The 20,636-nt window shown below is 49.4% G+C and overlaps 1 protein-coding gene across 1 annotated transcript in view; it reads right to left on the bottom strand.

Moving 5' to 3' along the window:
* The window catches only part of MYO18A (myosin XVIIIA), a 102,328-nt gene that overhangs the window by 77,653 nt on the left and 4,039 nt on the right, over positions 1 to 20,636 (bottom strand). Inside the window, exon 2 of the mRNA XM_010861683.1 lies at positions 10,957 to 12,037. Coding sequence (XP_010859985.1) covers positions 10,957 to 11,955 — 999 coding nt within the window. The 5' untranslated portion in view covers positions 11,956 to 12,037. The remainder of the gene's footprint in view (positions 1 to 10,956; positions 12,038 to 20,636) is intronic.

Below are 20,636 nucleotides of genomic sequence, written 5' to 3'. Positions count from 1 at the left end.
TACACACACCCCCGGTCCCCCTTGCTTCCAGCCCTGCTCTGCCCAGAGCCAGGGGCAGCCTCATAGTCCTGCTGACAGAGAAGGGAGCCCAGGAAGTACCCTGTGAGAGACCCCCCTCCCTGTGGGTACACGCTTGCCCTAGCACTTGGCAGTGAGAGAAGCTGGTGGGGAAGGAAGGAAGTGAGTCAGCTCCTTGCAGAAATGGGAGTGGGAGGGAGGAGCCAGCAGAACTGAGATCAGAGGGCATAGGGGCTGGAAAGGTCACTAAGAAAGAATCGGGCCCTGGAGGTGGCTGTGGGGCCTCTGCGAGGTGGCGGAAAGATGCAGATGACAAACTCAGCAGTGCTACCTCGCGCCAAGGCTGCTGGTCCCTAGAGGCCAGAGAACCAGGTCTGAGCAGATGCAGCCCCACCTGAGGACGGAATTCCAGGCGGCACCCTTCCTGATGCATGCACCGACTGGAGGAAGTGAGGGCTTGGAGGATAAGACCAGCCATGTTCTTGCCTTGCTGAGCAAGGTCTCTGGTCCCCAAGGCCTCCTACCGCTTTTCCAGGAGCCCGGCTGCCCCCTCGCTGGGTCCCCCTTGCATCTCCCAGAGAGGATGGGAACCGAGTCCCGGCCCCAAGAGCAGAGGAGTTGGGGGTGTCCCACCTCTGCCCCCGCCCCACCCATCTCTCCGGTAGCCCCTGCCCATGGGGGAGCTGTCCCCAGGCTCCAGCTGGAATCTGTCACCCTGACTGGGAAAAATCCTTGCTGTGAACATTCCCAGCCTGCCAACATTCCAGCACTCAGGCAGCCCAGGGAAAGCAGAAGGGAAGAGGGCGCCCTGTGCCCTGGCCGGGCCACGTTCCACCCACTCAGAGACCTGCAGCCACTAAGACAGGCACATTCCTCCCAGGTCCCCTGGGCTGGACACTGTGTGACCCAGGTGACCCCGAATCTGCTTCTCACCCGCGCTCGGTGCCTCCTTGGGCAGGCTGTCCCAGTGGCCCTCCTCCCAGAGCCCCTTCCCAGGCTCCAGCTCCTGGCTGCCTAGTCCCATCTCGCCTCCACTCCTCTGAGGGACGCTGAGCATCTGAGCACAGAACCAAGAGTCGTAACACACTGCAGCTGAGTCATGGAGGATGGCCAGCGGGGAGGGTTCTAGGAAACCCAGACTGAGCTGAACAAGGGAACCAGTTTCTTACTCGAGAACCACCTTCTTTCCTTCAACAAAATATCCACCCCTCTCAAGTGCTCCAGCAGGGCAGACATGAGAAGAGAACAAATTCATTACAATCCTGATGAAGGAGAAGAAGGGGGCTGTAGACCTGACGTGGTCTGAGAGAGGACCAGGGAAGGTTTCCCTGGGGAAATGATGGTCAAACCGGGCCCCCGTGTATGTATAAATATACGGGGGTGGACGGGAAAAAGCATTACAGACAAAAGAAACAGCAGGCACTGGATGGCAGAAGCCAGCAGGAACGCTGAGTTGCACGCCTGCCACCTGCCAGGCGCTGTGCCAGGCCGCAGTCCTTGCCTTTGTCCCACAGGGCACACTAGAAAATGACACGCTCACTCCTGTATAAAATAAGAGGACCTGCTCCTGGTCAGAGGCGACATTCTGGGATCTTGCTACCCTAAGGGCTACAGAGGTCAGTACCAGCATGTCAGTGAGAGCCAAAAAGGTGAGGGGGCAATGTGCCTGGCTTCCGGAATCTAGCAGGGGAAGATGTATAAGGCGCAAATGAACACCCCTCCCCCACTCCAGGGTTCCAAACCTGAAGGCTGCCAAGACACTTCTCTTCCCATGGCTTCCCTCAGGCACCTTTCCAGTACCTCTCCCAGCTCCCACAAGGTTAAATCCCAGGACTTCCCCAGTGGTCCGGTGGTTAAGACTTCACCTTCCAATGCAGGGGGCATGGGTTCGACCCCTGGTCGGGAAGCTAAGATCCCACACACGTCAGTGCCCACAAACCAAAACATAAGACAGAAGCAATATTGTAGCAAACTCAATAAAGACTTTTAAAATGGTCCACATCAAAAAAAAAAAAAAAAAAAAAGATTGAATCCTGCCTGCTGCCCCTTGGGCTCGCTTCCTCAGGTGGATTCTCCAGAGAGGCTGAGAGCAACGGTCACATCCTTCTGTAGCATCCACACAGCATGAGTGGCCAGTCATCCCCCTGGCGCCCCCTTTCCTTCTGGAGAAGAGGCTTCTAGGGACCTGGGAGCAGGAATCAGAAGGCCCAGGCCTGGGCTGGGCAGTGGATGTATAAGGATACCCAGAGACTGCCTTCCTCTACCTTATGTAGATGTATGGATATAAACATGGATATATGGATACACAGGGCTTCCCTGGTGGCTCAGACAGTAAAGAATCTGCCTGCAATGCAGGAGACCTGGGGTTTCATCCCTGGGTTGGGAAGATCCCCTGGAGAAGATCCCCTGGGTTGGGAAGATCCCCAGAAAAATACTGGAATGGCTACCCACTCCAGTATTCTTGCCTGGAGAATTCCATGGACAGAGGAGCGTGGCAGGCTGCATACAGTCCATTAGGTCGCAGAGAGTCAGACGTGACTGAGCGACTAACACATACATACACATGTGGATACACAGCTCTCCTATGCAGAGTGAAGGGCCAGGAGGTGTACCCTGAGTTGAAATCCTGACCAGGGACTTAGTAGCCATGAAACCGTAGGCAACTTACCTAACCTGAACCTCTCTGTAATCCAGTTTCCTCATCTGCAAAACAGAGATCATTATAGTACCTACTTCAAAGGGTTGCTGGGAAAATGTACTGAGTTCATATGTGGAAGACATCTAGAACAGCCTCTAACAGAAGCGGAGTGAACGCTAACCATGATCTTCAATCTCGCTACTATTTTTCCTGCCCTTCCCTCAAAGCATTTCTATTCGGACTAAATCTTTACCAGATCAATTAAATACCATCTAGGGAGCCTGTGTGAGCTACACACTGTACTGGGTGCCACACAGAAGGCCAGGTGGACCCCTGACATTCTTTCCTGCCACAGAGTTTGTGCAGAGTGGCTGGGTGAACCAGGCCGGGGCAGAACGCCATGCCCTGATTCTGAGGAACATATGGCAGGAGGTGAAGGGAGCCAGAGCAGTGACCCAGGTCTAAGGAAATAGTTTCCCAACCCAACTAGAGCCAATGACTGAAAAAATAAGCTTTGCTAACACTGTCCCCTGTATTTAACAGAACAGAAGCTGCTGCCAAACACCACATGGGACTCGAGGGTTGGCTGGGGGCCCCCCAAACGACACAGCAAAGGGTGGGGGACCATGATGACTCCACTCCTTGGCAGTGCCTGTCTGGCGTGGTGGGTGCCCAGGGTGCTGCGGAGGCCTGGGGCACATTCATACCCGCTGCCCAGATGGACAAAGGAGGCGCCAGGCAACCTGCCCAGGCAGCAGGGGAGCCCCCACACCAACGGGTCACCAATCCCCACCCCCACAACGCTGCTCCCCACCCCAGGCTCCAGTGAGGAGAATCCAGCAGCTCAGGGTAGGGGGGCAGCGGGAGCCCTGCTGGCAGGCAGAACGCGTGCTTGTGGTTTCTGGGAAATGCTGTAGAGATTTGCAGCATTTTTAAAATACTTGTGTTCCCACCCGCCACACACACACACCCCCTCCTTCACCCCACTCCTCACCCACCTCCCCCCGTCTGGGTGTTTGCATATCTGGTATTTTCCAGAACCATTTCAATATAAATAAAAGAGATCAGAAGGGAGAGGAGGCCAAGGTGGTCTGGGGGATCAGGGTGGGCCGGAGGGGTGCTGGCCAGTGCCGGAAGGGGCTGGAACAGCCTACCTCCATCAAGGCCCTGCCCCTGCATCAGGGCTCCAAGCTGTGCCTGCGAAAACAACCAGTGACCATGACATGTACCCACACCCAGGCCAATGCGGCCTGGGCACTGTGCCCACCACCCACGGGCTGGGTGGCCAGGGCACTCTGGGGCTGTCGTTCGTCTAGCATCTCCCTGGGGAAAAGGCAGACTGGACCTCTGAAGACAGAAGGGAGACCTAGCAGAATGGAAGTGACCTAGTTCACCACACTATTCTGCTGGTCCCAGGTGCCCCACTAATCCAGGACAACCCCCCAAAATGCTCCCCAAAAGACCTTTCGCTCACCAGGTCATACATCCTTGAACCTACCCACCTGCCTTTCATATATCCAAAAGGACATAGTTTGGGTTCCACCCTGAGCCCCCAAACCAGGCTCTCCCATGGTGAGACTCTGATTCCAGAAACTTTGGCATAAAATGAAGTGACAATGTCCTGGAGTAGCAGTAGGAACAGGGCATTCTAGAACACTGAACTCAGGCAGTACCCCACCACCCCACCACCAGGAGAATCCCCTGGGAAAGCCTGTTGCCCAGAAGCCAGCCTAGCAGACCAGGAAGCAGCAGTTTCAAGTCTCCCCTTGGAACCTTTTGGGCCCCACTCGTGACAGTACCCAGGGGTCCTGGGGACCAGGAAGAGGAGGCTCACACCGTTTCTTCCCAGGGCCTCCATTATAGCCTTCTCCCAAATGCAGACAACCCTGCCTGGCCAGTCCCCTGCAAGGCCATTGGGGAACACGCCTGTAGGTCAGAAAAGCCTGGCTCTAAAATGCTGGAAAAAGCAAGAGAGCACCCCAGTGTCCCACCTCTCCCACCAGTGGGCTGTCTTTAAGAACAGAGCTTCAGAGAAAGAGTTTGGACAAAAGTGTTAGGAGTCCTATTGGAAAGAAAACCTTACCAGGGGCAAGAATGGAAGAGCACTAGAATGGACTGATTAACACAGGTAGCATGTGTGTGTGGGCTCAGTCATGTCCTACTCTTTGAGACCCGATGGACTGTAGCCCACCAGGCTCCTTTGTCCATGGGGAGAATTCTCCAGGCAAGAATACTGGAGTGGGTTGCCATGCCCTCCTCCAGGGCATCTTCCCAACCCAGGGATCCAACCCAGGTCTCTCACACTGCAGGCAGATTCCTTACCGTCTGAGCCACCAGGGAAGCCCATGAATACTGGAATGGGTAGCCTATCCCTTCTCCAGGGGAACTTCCCAACCCAGGAATTGAACTGGGGTCTCCTGCATTGCAGGCAGATTCTTTAGCAGCTGAGCTACTAGGGAAGCCCCTCATTAACACAGAGGCTGTAAAACTGCCTCCCATGGATGGTATTAGAGACTGGGCAGAGGGAAGGGAACTAATCTCCCTGAGCGTTTACTACTGCTAAAGTCTAATAAGTGACATCATCTGATACACAAACACGTTTATCTTCAATAAAGGCCCACAGAGCGTGGTGTGCAGAATAAAAAACAAGTTTCCCTTTAGCACCAGTCTTATTCTCCTTCTCAGAGAAAACTGTAGTTAGTTGGGCGTGAATACTTCTCTGAGTTTGAGTCTTCTCAAATTCTGGGAGGAAAGAATAGAGCCTGTTAAGGCAATGGCACCCCACTCCAGTACTCTTGCCTGGAAAATCCCATGGATGGAAGAGCCTGGTAGGCTGCAGTCCACGGGGTCGCTAAAAGTCGGACACGACTAAGCGACTTTACTTTCACTTTTCACTTTCCTGCATTGGAGAAGGAAATGGCAACCCACTGCAGTGTTCTTGCCTGGAGAATCACAGGGACGGGGGAGCCTGGTAAGCTGCCGTCTATGGGGTCGCACAGAGTCGAACACGACTGAAGTGACTTAGCATTAGCATTAGAGTGGTCATGGCTCACTTTGCCTGGGAGGCCTCTCCTAATTGCCACCCCTTCTCCTGTGGCAGGACTGGCCATTTCCTCCTCCTCACCCCACTGCATAGCTGTTCAGACCTGTGATAGCAGTTATAGTACCTGGTTGCATTTCTTTACTTAGGTCTATGCAGACACAACTGAGCGACTTCACTTCACTTCACTTCATGCTTCCTCAAGGAAAGATTGCATTTTATTTATTTAATCTCCCTAAGCCTGGTATAGTGCTAGTCCCTAAGCAGATTCATTAAATGTTTAAGGGAGGGACTTCCCTGGCAGTCGGATGGTTAAGAGTCCACCTTCCAATGCAGGGGGCCCAGGTTCCATCCCTGGTCAGGGAATCAGATCCCACATGCTGCAACTGATCAGGGGTCCAGATCCTGCATGCTGCAACTAAGACCTAGCACAGCCAAGCAAATTTTTTTTTAAAAAAAGCTTAAAGGAGTAAGTAAACTAAAGCTCACAAAAGCTTGGTAACTTTAGGAAAACGCAAACACAGGTCTTTCTGGCTACAAAGTCCATGCTGTTTACATTATAAATGCTATCTTCCAGATTCTCCTGAGTCTGGAGGTGGTTTTAGATGGACACGATGACCTCTTTAGGAAACTTACATCCCTACAGCCTTTGAGTACAAACCCTAAGTTCCAACAGAAGAGACTGGACTACAGATCTCAGGCAAATGCCCGACAGCTTGAGAGGGTTCAGGAAACCAGCCTTGGATGGGAGGGAGTGATAAGTGATACACCTTCCTTAAAGCACCAACCTCTCCCCTCCTACCACATCCTCGAAAGCTCAGGGGACCAGTGCTTTCTAGGTATGGCTCCCATGCAGGCCAGCTCCTCTGGCTCTTGGTGGCAGGGGGACAAATGCATTGGGCAGGGTTTAGCCAGGTGGGCTTTTCTGAGCTCAGTAGAAACACCCTCCATTTCTCAGACACCATATTTGTCCCCTGTGAAGGCCCAATGAGAATATGAACAGAAAAGATCGGCTCTCCCCTCTCTCAGGTCCTAGTCCATAACAGGCTTTTCCCCCTTCTTATAGAGTATTGACTTGCCCACACAGACTCATGGACCTGGAGGAAGGAATTCTGAACCAACTAGGGTTTTAAGATCCTCATCATTACCAAAACCTCCTCCAATTTCACCGACTCAAGGATCTCTTTGCCTTTAGAAAACTTTATTAACTGATCCCCAAACAGACATCCTAAAACATTTTCCCTGAGGAGCTGAAGAAAGGACTTAGCCTCTTCCCCTAACTCTGGCATCACACTTGACCCCTCCTCTCTTCCTTCTCCCACACCAGCCAATCAACAAGACTACAGGGCACCCCTAAGTTCATAAGAGCACTATTTACAATGGCCAAGACAAGGAAGCAACCTAAATGTCCATGGACAGATGAACTGATAAAGAAAATGTGATATATATATATATATATATATTTATACACACATACATACACACACATAATGGAATACTACTCAGCTATAAAAAAAAGAATGAAATAATGCCATTTGCAGCAACATGAATAAACAGAGATATTATCATATTAAGGGAAGTAAGTCAGAGAAAGACAAATATCCTAGGACATCACTTAAATGTGGAGTCTAAAAATTTGATATAAATAAACTTATTTACAGAAGAGAAACAGACTCACAGACATAGAAAACAAACTTATGATTACCAAAGGAGAAGGCGGGAGGTGGAACAGATGCATTAGGAGCTTGGGATTAACAAATACAAATACCAATAAAATAGATAAGCAACAAGGTCCTACTGTATAGCACAAGGAACGATATTCAATATCTTATAATGAACTATAGTGGAAAAGAATCTGAAAAAAAATATATATATATACACACACACACGCATAACTGAATCACTTTGCTGAACAACAAAAACTAACACAACATTGTATATCAACTATAATTTTAAAAAATTTTTTAAATAAAAACAAATAAAAAAAGACAACAGAGCCTACTTCAGTTGCTCCTGTCGGATATGTCTCTCCATCTGCACTGCTTCTACCAGAATTCAGGCCTCCGTCCATCTTAACTGAGATACTACAGCTCCCTCACTAGTCTCCCCACAGCTATCCTTGCTCGAGCTGAAAGCATTCTCCATAAGCAGCCAGAGAGGTTTTTCAAAAACCTGTTCCCATCACTCCCTAATTAAATCGCTTCATTGCCTTTAGGTTAAAGTTCGCATTCCCTAGATGACTCACAAGGGCCTCAATGACCTGCTTCCTGCTCGCCTCTCCTGCTGTTCCTCTCAGTACTGTCCCCACACAATCCCCCAGTCTTATTCCCCAGATGTGTCATTCTCTCCAGTCTCTAGACCTCGGCATGTGTCTTACCTCCTTCCTCTTCCTCCTCTTGTCTCCCCTACACTCATCTCCCTCCCAGATATTGGTTCTCTCTCATTCCTTCCCAAGGCTGTGCTAGAAGTCCCTCTTCTGTGCTCCCCAGGACCATGTCCTGGCCTCTGTCATTGAGCTTCTCAAATGGCACCGTCTTTGTCTGCTGCTTGAGCACCTCTCCCACCAGACTGTGAGCTCCTTGGGGCTGGGGTTATGTGCTATTCAGTGCTGGACCCCAGGACCGAGCACACAGGAAGCGCTCAACAAATGTTTGTTTCATAGGCAGGTGAGTGGAAGAAAAGACACAAGAGCTGCTTCTCCCGGGCCAGCTAAGTGATTCCTATGAGGTCCCAAGTCCTGCCGGAGCTCACCCCTGCTCCCAGTGGAACCCTGTTGAGCAGCCACAGGGACACACGAAGGAGGTGTGAACCGAGCATTCTGGACACACACCATGTGAGAAGGAAACCCACGGGGCTGTGTCTCCCTGGGGTCCTCTGAAGAGGTTGCGGAGAAAAGGCCCCATGGCCCCCATCTGTGTGCAGAGAGGGAACAGATGTCTAGCCAGCTCCCTCAGAGCTCCCTGGGGACAGGCGACGTGTGGACACAGTTGATGGATGGCCTGATGGGCAGGGTGACCGCCAGGAGCTGTCCCTGTGGGGCTGGAGTTGTCAGGGTTCCCCGCCCAGGAGCCTGGAGGAGGCGGGAAGACTCTTTTCTTGGCATGGAACTGGGATTAGAATCGCTGCCAAGAAAAGAAGCAGGAGTAGGAGTGGGAGGAAGAGGAGGAGATAAAGGACGAGAGTCCCAGAAGAGGGTGCAACACTCCTCCACCAGCCCCGGGGGGCCGTCCCAGGACACTGGAATGCCGGGCTCGCTCTGCTTTTCTCTGCTGTGGCCCGAGTCCCCACCACCTACCCAGGTAGGAAAAGATGCAGAGGCTACTCTGAACCTGTCAGAGGGCTCTAGGAGACTCCTGACGATGGGGCTTTCTACTGCCTCCCATGCCTGATCCCCCAGGTGGAGGGAGACGTCCTCTGGGCATCAGCTGGGTTTGCCCCACAGGGGCGAGAGCAACCCGGCCTTTCAGGGGTACCTGCTGTACTGCAGGATCCACCAGGGCCTCGACAGCTGAGCCATCCAATTCCCCAGGGAGGAGGCAGCAGCAGCTAGCTGGGAAGGGAGAGTGGCTGGGAAATGTGAGATGCCAGGATGATCTGTGTGCTCTAAGGACAAAACTGAACAGCATCTGGGATGCCAGGCCCAGGGCCCCTCAGAGGCCTGTGCTGTGGTTCAGCAGGGAGCTGGCAACAATCTCCCAGAGGGGATTCATTCTTAAAGAGGAAGAAAATTCCATCTGTTAAAAGCAATATTACCCTGGTAGAAAGCAGAGAGACCCGTGGTATGATCATGGTATGATCTCTGGCTCTGAAATAAAGCCTACTCCCTCTAGGCCGTGGTTCCCTGAGTTCAGTCTAGTCTGATGGCTAACACACAGTAGGTGCTTGATGGGTGTTTCTGGAATAAATGAGTCCCAGTCCTACCCTGGATTCCATGACAGGCTCCCTCCCCCTCACAACCCTTTCCTGACTAGCAGAGCATCCTGACCCCACCAGCCCCAGGGTAGAGGAAGGTCGGAGACCTGACTCCAGTGCTTCCTGCCAAAGCCTAACCCTGCTGCTCCCAGGCCCTCCAGGCCCAAGATGCTGCCAGACTGAACAGCCAACCGAGTGTCCACTTCCCCTCCCTGGGAGAAAGCTAGGATGGGGACTCTGCCTGCTTCCTTAGCATTTCCTCCCACTTTTGACTTTGACACATCTGGCCGGTCACTTAGTGCTGAAAGGTCCCGGCCAGGCTATGCAGTGGTCAGGCTGCAGGGACCAGATCCAGACAATCCTAAAACCCACAGGCAGGAGAAAGGGAGGGCTAGAGCCAACTTATCCCTCATGGATTGTCTCTAGGCAGAACATTCCAAACTGATATGTAGCCAACCTATCAAAAGTCCCCTGGGGTTAGAGATATCCATTCCCCTAGAGACCTGCTCACACATCTAATCTCAGTGTCTTCTGCTCCTATGTCACCCCTTCCATGGCTGTTTTGTGTGGGCTGGATATGAGTTGAGATCTCAGGGACAGTCAGGTCATACTATCTCTGTAGGCTAGATCCCTGTTACCTTTCCAGGGCTGTGCTTTTCTTCTTCCAGGAGATAATAAAGACTGTTGGAGCCCAAGTGATCTTTATAAATCAGATCCAGTCACTCCCCTGCTGAAAATCCTACAATGGTACCATTTCACTGGACTAAAATCTAAACTCCTACCATTATTTACAAGGTCCTCCATGATCTGGCCCCTGCTTATCTCTGCAACCTTACCTGGTGTTCAGCTCCTCAGTTGCTCAGGGGTAAAAGGAGGTCTGCAGTCATCTCCCCAAGAGCTATACTAAAGCAGCCACACATTACAGATGTCCCATGTGAGACCTGATTTAAAATAATTTATCTTTTTTTCACCTCCAATACATAAAAAATGGAAATCCTATATTTTAGTTCACATACCAGTCTGGACTAGTAGTAGTCCAGAGTGTCTCTCATAGCTGGAAGTGGCACATGTTAGCTTTCTCAGTGCCTCAATTTAGGGCTCAGGACATACAAGCCCACGCAGGTATCACACATTCTGTATTGCAGTGTATCACATCTGCTGGGGTCACTTCTCCCCACAGGCCAGATAAGTTGTCCCAGAGCCCAAGGAGTGGATCGCATCACCCCTCACACTTGCTAGGCTCTAATGATAGCTATTGGGTACCCCAACCAAACTCCCAGGTACAAACACCAGAGAGGCCAGCATACCCAGTCCCCGCTCACCCCCGGCTGCCCAGGCAAACACTCACATGGGCTGGCTCCCTGCGGAGTCCCTCCACGCTCCGCAGCCAGCTCTGGCTGAGCTCGCTGAGCTCTGGGATAGGCTGCACCTTGAGCCGCACGCTGTCCCCAGACTGCCGGATCATCTCCACAATCTCATCCCTGGACTTGTTCTCCACCTTGAGTCCATTGATCTCCACCAGACGGTCACCGGGCACCAGCCCCAGGGCCAGGTCCTTGGTGCCCGCGCCGGGCTCCGCAAAATGAACCACCCGCCGGTAGACCTGGCCTTCGGGCCCCCGATCCAGCATGGTGGTGCGCCGCAGGGAGAAGCCGAAGTCCCCGGTGGGCCTTCGCAGCAGTTCTAGTTCCCGGAGGGCAGGGGGTGGTGGGGGCAGCACCGGGGGCAAACGCAGGTCAGCCGGAAACCTCTTGGTCACCAGCTCAGGGGCTCGGGACCGAGGTCCTGATCGAGGGATACTCAGGCCGGGATGCTGCGTCAGTTGTCCCTCCAGGGTCCTCACCTCCACCTGCGGAGATGGGGCGGCAGAGTGCTCTGAGGGGGTGGAGGTTTCCGACGTGCTCTCGTCCCGGCTACGCTGGGAGAAGGAGAAGCGCTTGGCGATCATTTGCGAGTTCTGCTTGGCCAGGGAGCCGAACTTGGCCGCCCGCTGCAGCACCGAACCCCGCCCGCCGCCTTCCTCGCCCTTGAGGTCATCGCTGGAGCTGGCTGTGCTCAGGTGGCCCGAGTCCAGGACGACGCTGCCCCTGTTGCTGTCTGAGTCGATGTCCGTCAGGTGCAGGTCCGAGCCGCTGGCCACCTTGATGGGGATGGGGTTGGAGATCTCCAGGCGCGTCCTGGAGTCGCGCTTGGAGGAGCGGTTCAGGTTGAAGAAGCCGCGACGCAGGCTCATCTCTTCCAGGCTCCGCAGCTCCGCCGCCGACATCCGCTCCTTCTTCTCCTTCTTTTCCTTCTTCTCCTTCCGCCCGCCATCTTTGTCCTTGTCTTTCTTCATGAGGTTAAACATGGTGGGGGCGCTGTTTCCAGGGGTGGCACCCCCAGAGGATTACAGGTGCTTAGTACAGGGCCCTTGTGCCCCGCCCTTGCCGCTGCAGACAGAAACAGAGAGAGGTTATTCCAGCAGAGCCCAGACATGGCCAACCAATGAGCACAACTGCCCCCCACCGAGTGCCAGCTACGTGCCAGGGGCTCTGTCTCACCCAATACTGTCTCGAGGTGACCCTCATAACACTGCTATGGGTGTTCTTGTTATTGTTGTTCAGTCGCTAGGTCGTATCCAACTCTTTGCGACCCTCATGGACTGCAGCACACCAGGCTTCCATGTCCTTCACTATCTCTGAGTTTGCTCCAACTCATATCCATTGAGTTGGTGATGCCATGGATAGGTCTATCATTACTCCCATTTTACAAATAAGGAAACGATACAAGTTTGTAAAAGCCCAGACTTCAAAATCTTATCATTTCCTGTAATCCCTGATAGACCCACGCTTAGGTGTACACAGCATGGCATCTGGGAGCTCTAACCTCCTAGTTAAGAGGATGCTGTTGGGGCTTCCCTGGTGGCTCAGTGGTAAAGAATCCGCCTGCCAATGTAGGAGACACAGGTTCAATCCCTGGTCCAGGAAGATCCCACATGCCACGTGGAGCAACTTAGCCCATGTGCCACAACTACTGAGCCTGTACTGTAGACCCTGGCAGCTGCAACTGCTGAGCCCATGTGCCACAGCTACAAAGCCTGGGGGCCCTAGAGCGGGCACACCCTAGAGCCCGGATCCCCGACAAGAGAAGCCACCACAATGAGAAGCCTGAGCACCACAACTAGAGAGTAAGCCCCCACTCGCCCCAAGTAGATAAAAGCCCATGCAGCAATGAAGACCCAGCATAGCCAAAAATAAGTCAGTAAATAAAAGTATTTTTTTAAAAAAAGGATGCCATCAAGCCAACCTGGGACCTAACTTAAGATTCAAACACAAAGGAACAAGGCAAGTGACCTTCCACAGCCACTGTCCATTAAGGCACCAGACATCACATGCTCCTGGGCTCGTTCCTAAACCTGCTACCCCTGAAGCAGCAGCCTGAGCCACCGCTGGACAGATCTCAAAGAACCAACACTTATTTAATGACTGCCACTCACCAGGCATAATGCCAGGCCCTTTACACTATCTCATTTGAACCTCACAGCATCCCTGCAAGGTAGGTATCATTATCTCTACTTTGCAAATGAGAAAACGGGGCTCCGAAAATTAAGTATATGTTAGTTGTCACACAGCTAGTAGGTGGCAGCTGCAGGATTCAATGGCAAATGTTGTTTTCTTTCTAGGGCCTGGGCGCCCACAGTGAAGCAGGGAGGGAAGTAAGGGGGAAGTTCCAGACTGAACAGAAGACAGACAGCTGCAAGGTGGGGGTGGGGTGGGGTCTGCTGGATAAACAGGATCCTGAAAAACTCACATCCTTTTCCCCAGACCGACACCTAAATATAGCCTTGGGAAGTAAGTTGTGGCAGCCAGAGAGAAAAACCTAGCTCCAGAGCTCTAGTGTTTATGAGACCAACCTCCTCCCATCCCCAAGCACACTCAACTGGGGACAGGACCAGAGAAAAACCTGGTGGGGGTGGAGTTGAGAGAGGTTTCCTAGTTCTAACCAGCAGGGAACAAGAAGTAGGCCATACCGCCTAATTAGAAATTAAATGTAATTTTTTCTCTCTCTGTGAAAGCTTCCTGTTCTGAGTTCTAGACCCAAGACCTGCAAGCTTACTCTTTGCAGCAGTGAGCTCTGGCCAAGCCCTGGAGAGGCCCTTCCTCTCAGTGCACCCCATCCTCACAACCAAGAGGGTCTTCCGGGCTCCCCATTCTACTGAGGATTCCCAACCCAGGTACAGTGCCTAGGAAGGCTTCAAGGGCCAGGAATGCCCAAGGGCCCTGGGGTGCTGGTTGATTGTTTCTGCTCCACCCAGCGCCCTGACCCATGTGGCTCCTAAGAGATCATTGTATCTTTTCTAGAGCAGCACTGTCCACAAGAAATATAATTCAAATCATATATGGAGTTGTAAATTTTCTAGCAGCCACATTAAAAAAAAAAAAGGTAAAAGGAAATGGGTAAAATTAACAATACCGTTTATTTAATGTAAATATATCCAAAATATTGTCATCTCAACATGTTATTTATATAAAAATATTGAGATATTTTACATTCTCTTTTCCATATTAAGTCTTCAAAATCCAGTGTGTGTTTAGCATTTAGAGCATGTCTCGATTCAGACAAACCACATTTCAAGTACAGTAAGTCCCCTACATATGAACAAATTCTGTTTCAAGAGCATGTTTGTAAGTCCAGTTTGTTCACAGGTCCAACAAAGCCTAGGTACCCAACCAACACAATCGGCTATATAGTACTGTACTGTAATAGGTTTATAATACTTTCCACATAAATGATATGTAGATAAAAAAACACAAAAAATAAAGAAAACATGTTTACTCTTACAGTACTACGCCTGGAAAAGTATAGTAGTACAATGCAACCAACAGCTGGCATATAGGGGCTGGCACGCACATTTGTATCTTTGAAAGTTTGCAACGTGAAGGTTCTTAAGTAAGGGACTTACTGTATTTGACAATCTGATTTGTGGCTATCAGATTGGGCAGCACAAGCCTAGAGAATTCTTCTGTTGTAGAGCATATGCAAAGAGGTGGGAAATCTGGCCATCAGCTCTCTGTGGACCTAGCAGGTACCCTTCTCCCCCTCTGACCTCAGTTTCTACCTGATAAAACAAAGTTCCCTTTGAATTGTTTCGTTCTTACTGCTCCATGCATAGTACCTGGGGGTGGGAAGCCAGGAAATCAATCTAAGGGCCCAAGAAGTACAAATCCAGGAACAGCCCTGGCCAGCAGCTGCACCTGGACTGATACAGGGTGGCAGAGTGCCTGGATCAGGTATTGTCTCTTCAGGCCTCTATTTCAACATAGGGAGTCTTTCTCTCTCCTCCTGAATGCTGATGGGGGTGTGGACAGACCTACCATATATTAGGATGAAGGATCTCTGGCTGATCACTGCTCATCTTACCTCTCATCCATCACTACCTGCATGCTCTTAAAAGGCTAGCTAAGAAGATGGTTCCAGAGGGACCTGGGGGGGAAATGGGGAAAGAAACCCACCCTGGGGATTTGGAGGGAACAAACCAGTATCTTAGCCCCAGTTCAACCACAGAGAACCCAACTGCCTCCAATGCTGTCCCACCAACACACCTTTTAGAGTCTCCAGTTCTCACTCTGCAGTCCTTACCCAATCCTGGCTCTTTGCTGGGGGCTAGGTATCTGATCGGTATCAACGGAAAACAGCCCCAGAATTCTAGAATCTTTGGGCTGTCTCGGCAAAAGCTTGTCCCTCACTGTCATTGCAGCCGGCAGAAGCCGCAGACGGTCACAGCAGCAGCACGGGGACGGTGCTGGCAGGAAATGTTAGAAGATCTGGTATCTAGGCCTGGATCTGCCAACAAATCACTGGGGGACCTTGAACCTGTCACTTTGCTCAAGGTTGGACGACATGATCTAGGTCTCTTCTAGCTCTAAAATTCCAAATATCTAAGTCTCCTGTGGACACAGGTTATTTATTAACTTTCTGCCAAAGTCACCCCTCTCTCATCCCAATCCTTGGGGCCTCTGGAAACTAGATCCATTTCAGCCCTTTCCTCATCACCCCCTGTCCTGCCACTGTTATCTGCACAGCTCACAAGATCCCCCCTCCTCACTGTTGTCCCACCAATTGCCAGGCCTGGCTGTGGCCTGGGTTCTCTCCTGTGCCCCACGTTTAGAGCTACTGGCAGCGTCCCCCTCCAGGGTCAGACCTGCAATACAGCTGCAGCTGTTTCTTATGTCTCAGAGCCTAGTTTGCCAGAGACCTGGGTTCTGTCAACTTCCTGTAGACCTTGGACTTTGCCACATCTCCTGTCCTCAAGTTCAAAGTCTCTGGTAGCAATGATATCATTACCTCCGGACTCCTTTCAGGCTGCAGTTTCTACCTACCTCCCCTTCATCTCTCACTCCCTCCAGTGATGATAACTTTTTTTGATCCACTTCTCTGCCTTTCACCCATCACCCTACTCCAGGAGGTCTTTCCTAATTTTAAGTGGAGGAAAGGTATGTATGCAAATTAGGATATGTACCTGAATCATCTTGACCGTGTGTGTGTGTGTGTGTGTGTGTGCGTGCGTGCGCACGCTCAGTCACTCAGCCATGTCTGCCTCTTTGTGACCCCATGGACTGCAGCCTGCCAGGCTCCTCTGTCCATGAGATTTCTCAGGCAAGAATACTGGAATGGGTTGCCATTTCCTCCTCAGGGCGTCTTCCCAGCCTAGGGATCAAACCCACATCTCCTGCATTGGCAGGAAGGTTCTTTACCACCACACCATCTGGAAAGTTCCCCATGTCGACCCTACTATCCCCCAAATCTAAGCAGAATACCATTGACTCAATCAACTCAGCTGCTTTATCACATTAAGACATAAAGCATTTTGAAGACAAGGACCATTCAATTCAAATATGCACGTATCGGGCTTCCCTGGTGGTCCGGTGGTAAAGAATCCACCTGGCAGTAGAGGAGACACCAGTTTGATCTTTGATCTGGGAAGATCCCACATGCCATGGAACAACTAAGCCTGTGCTCCAGAGCCCAAGAGCCACAACTACTGAAGCCCTGAACCCTAAAGTCCGTGCTCCACAACAATAGAACTCAATAAGAAGCCTGGGCACCGCAACTAGAGAGTAGTCCCTGCTCGCCACAACTGGGGAAAGCCCAAGTGCACCAACAAAGACCAACACAGTCAAAAATAAATACAGAAATAAAACTTAAAAAACAAATATGCATCAATTCAATGTACATGGTCACATGATAGACTACTGCTGCTGCTGCTAAGTCACTTCAGTCGTGTCCGACTCTGTGCAACCCCATAGACGGCAGCCCACCAGGCTCCCTGTCCCTGGAATTCTCCAAGCAAGAACACTACTCAGCAATAAAAAGGAAACAACTACTGATACACACAACAAGGATGAACCTCAAAAACATCTCTTGCTGCTGCTGCTGCTAAGCCAGTACAGTTGTGTCCGACCCTGTGCAACCCCATAGAACGGCAGCCCACCAGGCTTCCCTGTCCCTGGGATTCTCCATCTCTTAAGTGACTATAAAAGAAGCCTTGAACTACTATTTGGTACTATTTATATGAACTTCTGGTATAGTCAAAGTAACCTATGGGGAAAAAAAATCAGAACAGTGGTTACCTCTGGGAAGCAAGGGTGGGTTGGGAGTGGGAATTGCCTGAGAAAGGGCATAAGGGGACTTTTGGGGGTGATGTTCATGTTACATATCTTTTTTTTTTTTTTTTGGGAGAGAGCCCCAAGGCGGGCGACCGGAGCCCTCTCTGGTCACAAGCTGGAGCCTGAGGCCAGGCCTCATCCCCCCATGTTACATATCTTGATAAGGACTAGGCTTAGGAAAGTTACGACCAACCTAGACATCATATTGAAAAGCAGAGACATTACTTTGTCAACAAAGGTCTGTCTAGTCAAGGCTATGGTTTTTCCAGTAGTCATGTGTGGATGTGAGAGTTGGACTGTGAAGAAAGCTGAGCGCCGAAGAATTGATGCTTTTGAACTGTGGTGTTGGAGAAGACTCTTGAGAGTCCCTGGGGCTGCAAGGAGATCCAACCAGTCCATCCTAAAGGAGATCAGTCCTTGGTGTTCATTGGTAGGACTGATGTTGAAGCTGAAACTCAATACTTTGGCCACCTAATGCGAAGAGCTGACTCATTTGAAAAGACCCTGATGCTGGGAAAGATTGAGGGCAGGAGGAGAAGGGACGACAGAGGATGAGATGGTTGGATGGCATCACCGACTCAATGGACATGGGTTTGGGTGAACTCCGGGAGCTAGTGATGGACAGGAAGGCCTGGCGTGCTGCAGTTCATGGGGTTGCAAAGAGTTGGACATGACTGAGTGACTGAATTGAACTAACAGATGTAACAGTTATCAAGAAAGATTGGTGCATTTCATTGGATGAAATACTCAAAAGACAAAAAGAATTATAAACAAATACTGAACTCTAGTTTATGATATGTATGCTAACGTTTTGGGGGAAGGTATATTTATGTCTGTTACGTACTTTGAGATGCATCAAAAATGTAAGATGGAGGAATTCCCTGGTGATCCAGTAGCTAGGACTCAGCACTTTTACTGCAATGACCCAGGTTCAATTCCTGGTCAGAGAACTAAGATCCCACAAGCCACGCAGTGTGGCAAAAAAAAAAAAAAAGTAAATAAAGTTAAGATGGCTTAGGGTTGTATCAAGGGATAAAGATGTGGTAAACAGGAGAGTAAAGTGTTCACTGTGGCTTCCCAGGTGGCTTGGTGGTGAAGAATCCACCTGCCAATGCAGGAGACAAAGGAAACTTGGGTTCACTCCCTGGGTCAGGAAGATCCCCTGGAGGAGGCATGGCAACCCATTCCAGTATTCTTGCCTGGAGAATCCCATGAACAGAGGAGCCTGGTGGGCTACAGTCCATGGGGTTGCAAAGAGTCACACATGACTAAGCACACACACACACAAAGTGTTCACTGTAGAATCTAGAAGGTACTGTAAAACTCTAACTTTTAAAAATGTTTGCAGAGCTTTGTGATAAAATGTTGGGAAAATATATATATTTATCAAGCACCTTACCAAATACAGGGAGTATAAAGATAAATAAAATTCATGAAAGAATTTAGGCTTCGGGTATCAGGAAATAAAGCTGAGAACAAATTTGAGTTAATATTGAGGCAATTTTGGGCAAGTCACTTAAGGTAATGACTTAAGTCATTTTTTTTTAATGGAGATAATAGTACCTGCCATTTAAGCCATGGGAATTAAGTGAAATATATATATATATACACCTTTCATAAAATGCCTAGCCCAGACTAAGCCCTCAAAAGTGGTACCCAATAATAGCAGGGCACAGTCTTGCCATCTAAATGGGATGGTAGAGAGGGTGATGAAGTACACAAATGACTATCAGCACCAGTATGACAAAGTAAGTCTAGACATAGAATCTTTTTTTTTTTTTTTTTACTGTGGTGTGAGACACACAGGATCATAGTTCTCCGACCAGGGATCCAACCTGTGCCCCCTACATTGGAAGCTCAGAGTCTTAACCGCCAAAATGCCAGGGAAATCCCTAGACAAGCAATCTTAATGCTGGACAGGACCTTTGTGTATGGAAAGTAAAGCCTAAAGAAGTGAAAGCAATCCAGTGAGAACAGGGCCAAGCTGGATCACACTGGCTCAAGTCCAGAGGCCCCATAAAACTACTGCCAAGATAAGGACAAGCAATTCATAGTTGCAGAAATATAAATGGCCAACAAACGTGAACAGGTATTCAGCCTCAATAATAATCACAGATGTATGAAGTAAAACAGAGATATATTGTGTTCACTTAGCAATTTAGTAAAAAGTACCAAGATTAATAACATCAATCAGAGGATGAGAAGCAGGGTGTCTCATACATGTTGATGAGAATATAAACTGATATAAGAAGGGCAGGTTTGTAGTATCTATGAAAATATTTAAAGATATATATTCTTTGACAGGGCAATTCCATTTATAGGACATTATAGATATATTCACACAATAAATGGGGTTAATCTTTGCAGAATTGTTTGTAATAGCAAAATTCTGTCGCTCTAAATATCCATCACTAGGGTAATAGCTATAATTATAGAACTAGACAGTTATTTAAAAGAATGATGTAGATTTGTGTATACTGACCTGGAAAGATTCTATACTCTCTTGTTTAATGAAAAAAAGAAAGCTGCCAGATAGTATATAATTTTTACTAAGAACTTTTAAGCTATGTATATGTGTGCATATATACACATGTGTATTATGTATAGTATTTCCACATGGATAGAAAAATGTGTACTCTGGGAAAGAGACAAAGATTTTGGGAAAACCAAAGGAGACTTCTGTGTTTTGTCTATATTGTTTTAATTATTGATGGTGAGAATATTTAGCTGGTACGGGTACGTGTGTGCACACCTGCGTGTGTTCACTTACGCCTAGGGCCTTCAGATAGTGGATTATGTATAAATTTCCTTCTTCATGCCCTTTATTTCCCACAGAAAGAAAATTTATATAAAATTCTATTTATATAAAATATATGTATTAAACTATAAATACATAATATATAAAATATTCATGACAAGCTTTAAAAAAAAATAGCCTGGAAAGATCCATTACACAAATATATCCGTGATTTTCTCTGTGGAGTAGTGGCAAAGAGGGGTAACACTTGTAGACTTGCTACAGATGGAACCTTTTTTTAGCATGTTACTTTTGTGATTTTAAAGTTCAAAAGAGAAAAAAGGAAGGTTTGACAAAGTAGTAAGCAATCCATTTAGCGTTACCACTGTAAAGGGGTTTGCAAGGGCAAGTTCAAAGCTTGCTTTCTCATGCTTTGAAAAAAGTGACTTGAGGGACTTGGTTAAAATAGATCTCATTGCTGTTTTGTGGCTTTAAGTCGGGGACAGATTTAAATGGGTCACCCTGCAGCTGGCAAAGCAGAAACCCCAGGAAATGGAAACTATAACGTTAAAATCCCAAGACAGGGCGCCCAGACTTGGCTGCTGCGGGTGGATACTTAAAACGATCAGTCCCCCCATTCTCACC

This window comes from Bison bison, unplaced genomic scaffold, assembly GCF_000754665.1.
Source record: "Bison bison bison isolate TAMUID 2011002044 unplaced genomic scaffold, Bison_UMD1.0 scf7180017864472, whole genome shotgun sequence".
NCBI lineage: Eukaryota > Metazoa > Chordata > Mammalia > Artiodactyla > Bovidae > Bison > Bison bison.
Note: the sequence above shows the minus strand (reverse complement) of the source record. Positions and strands in the feature narration are given on the sequence as shown.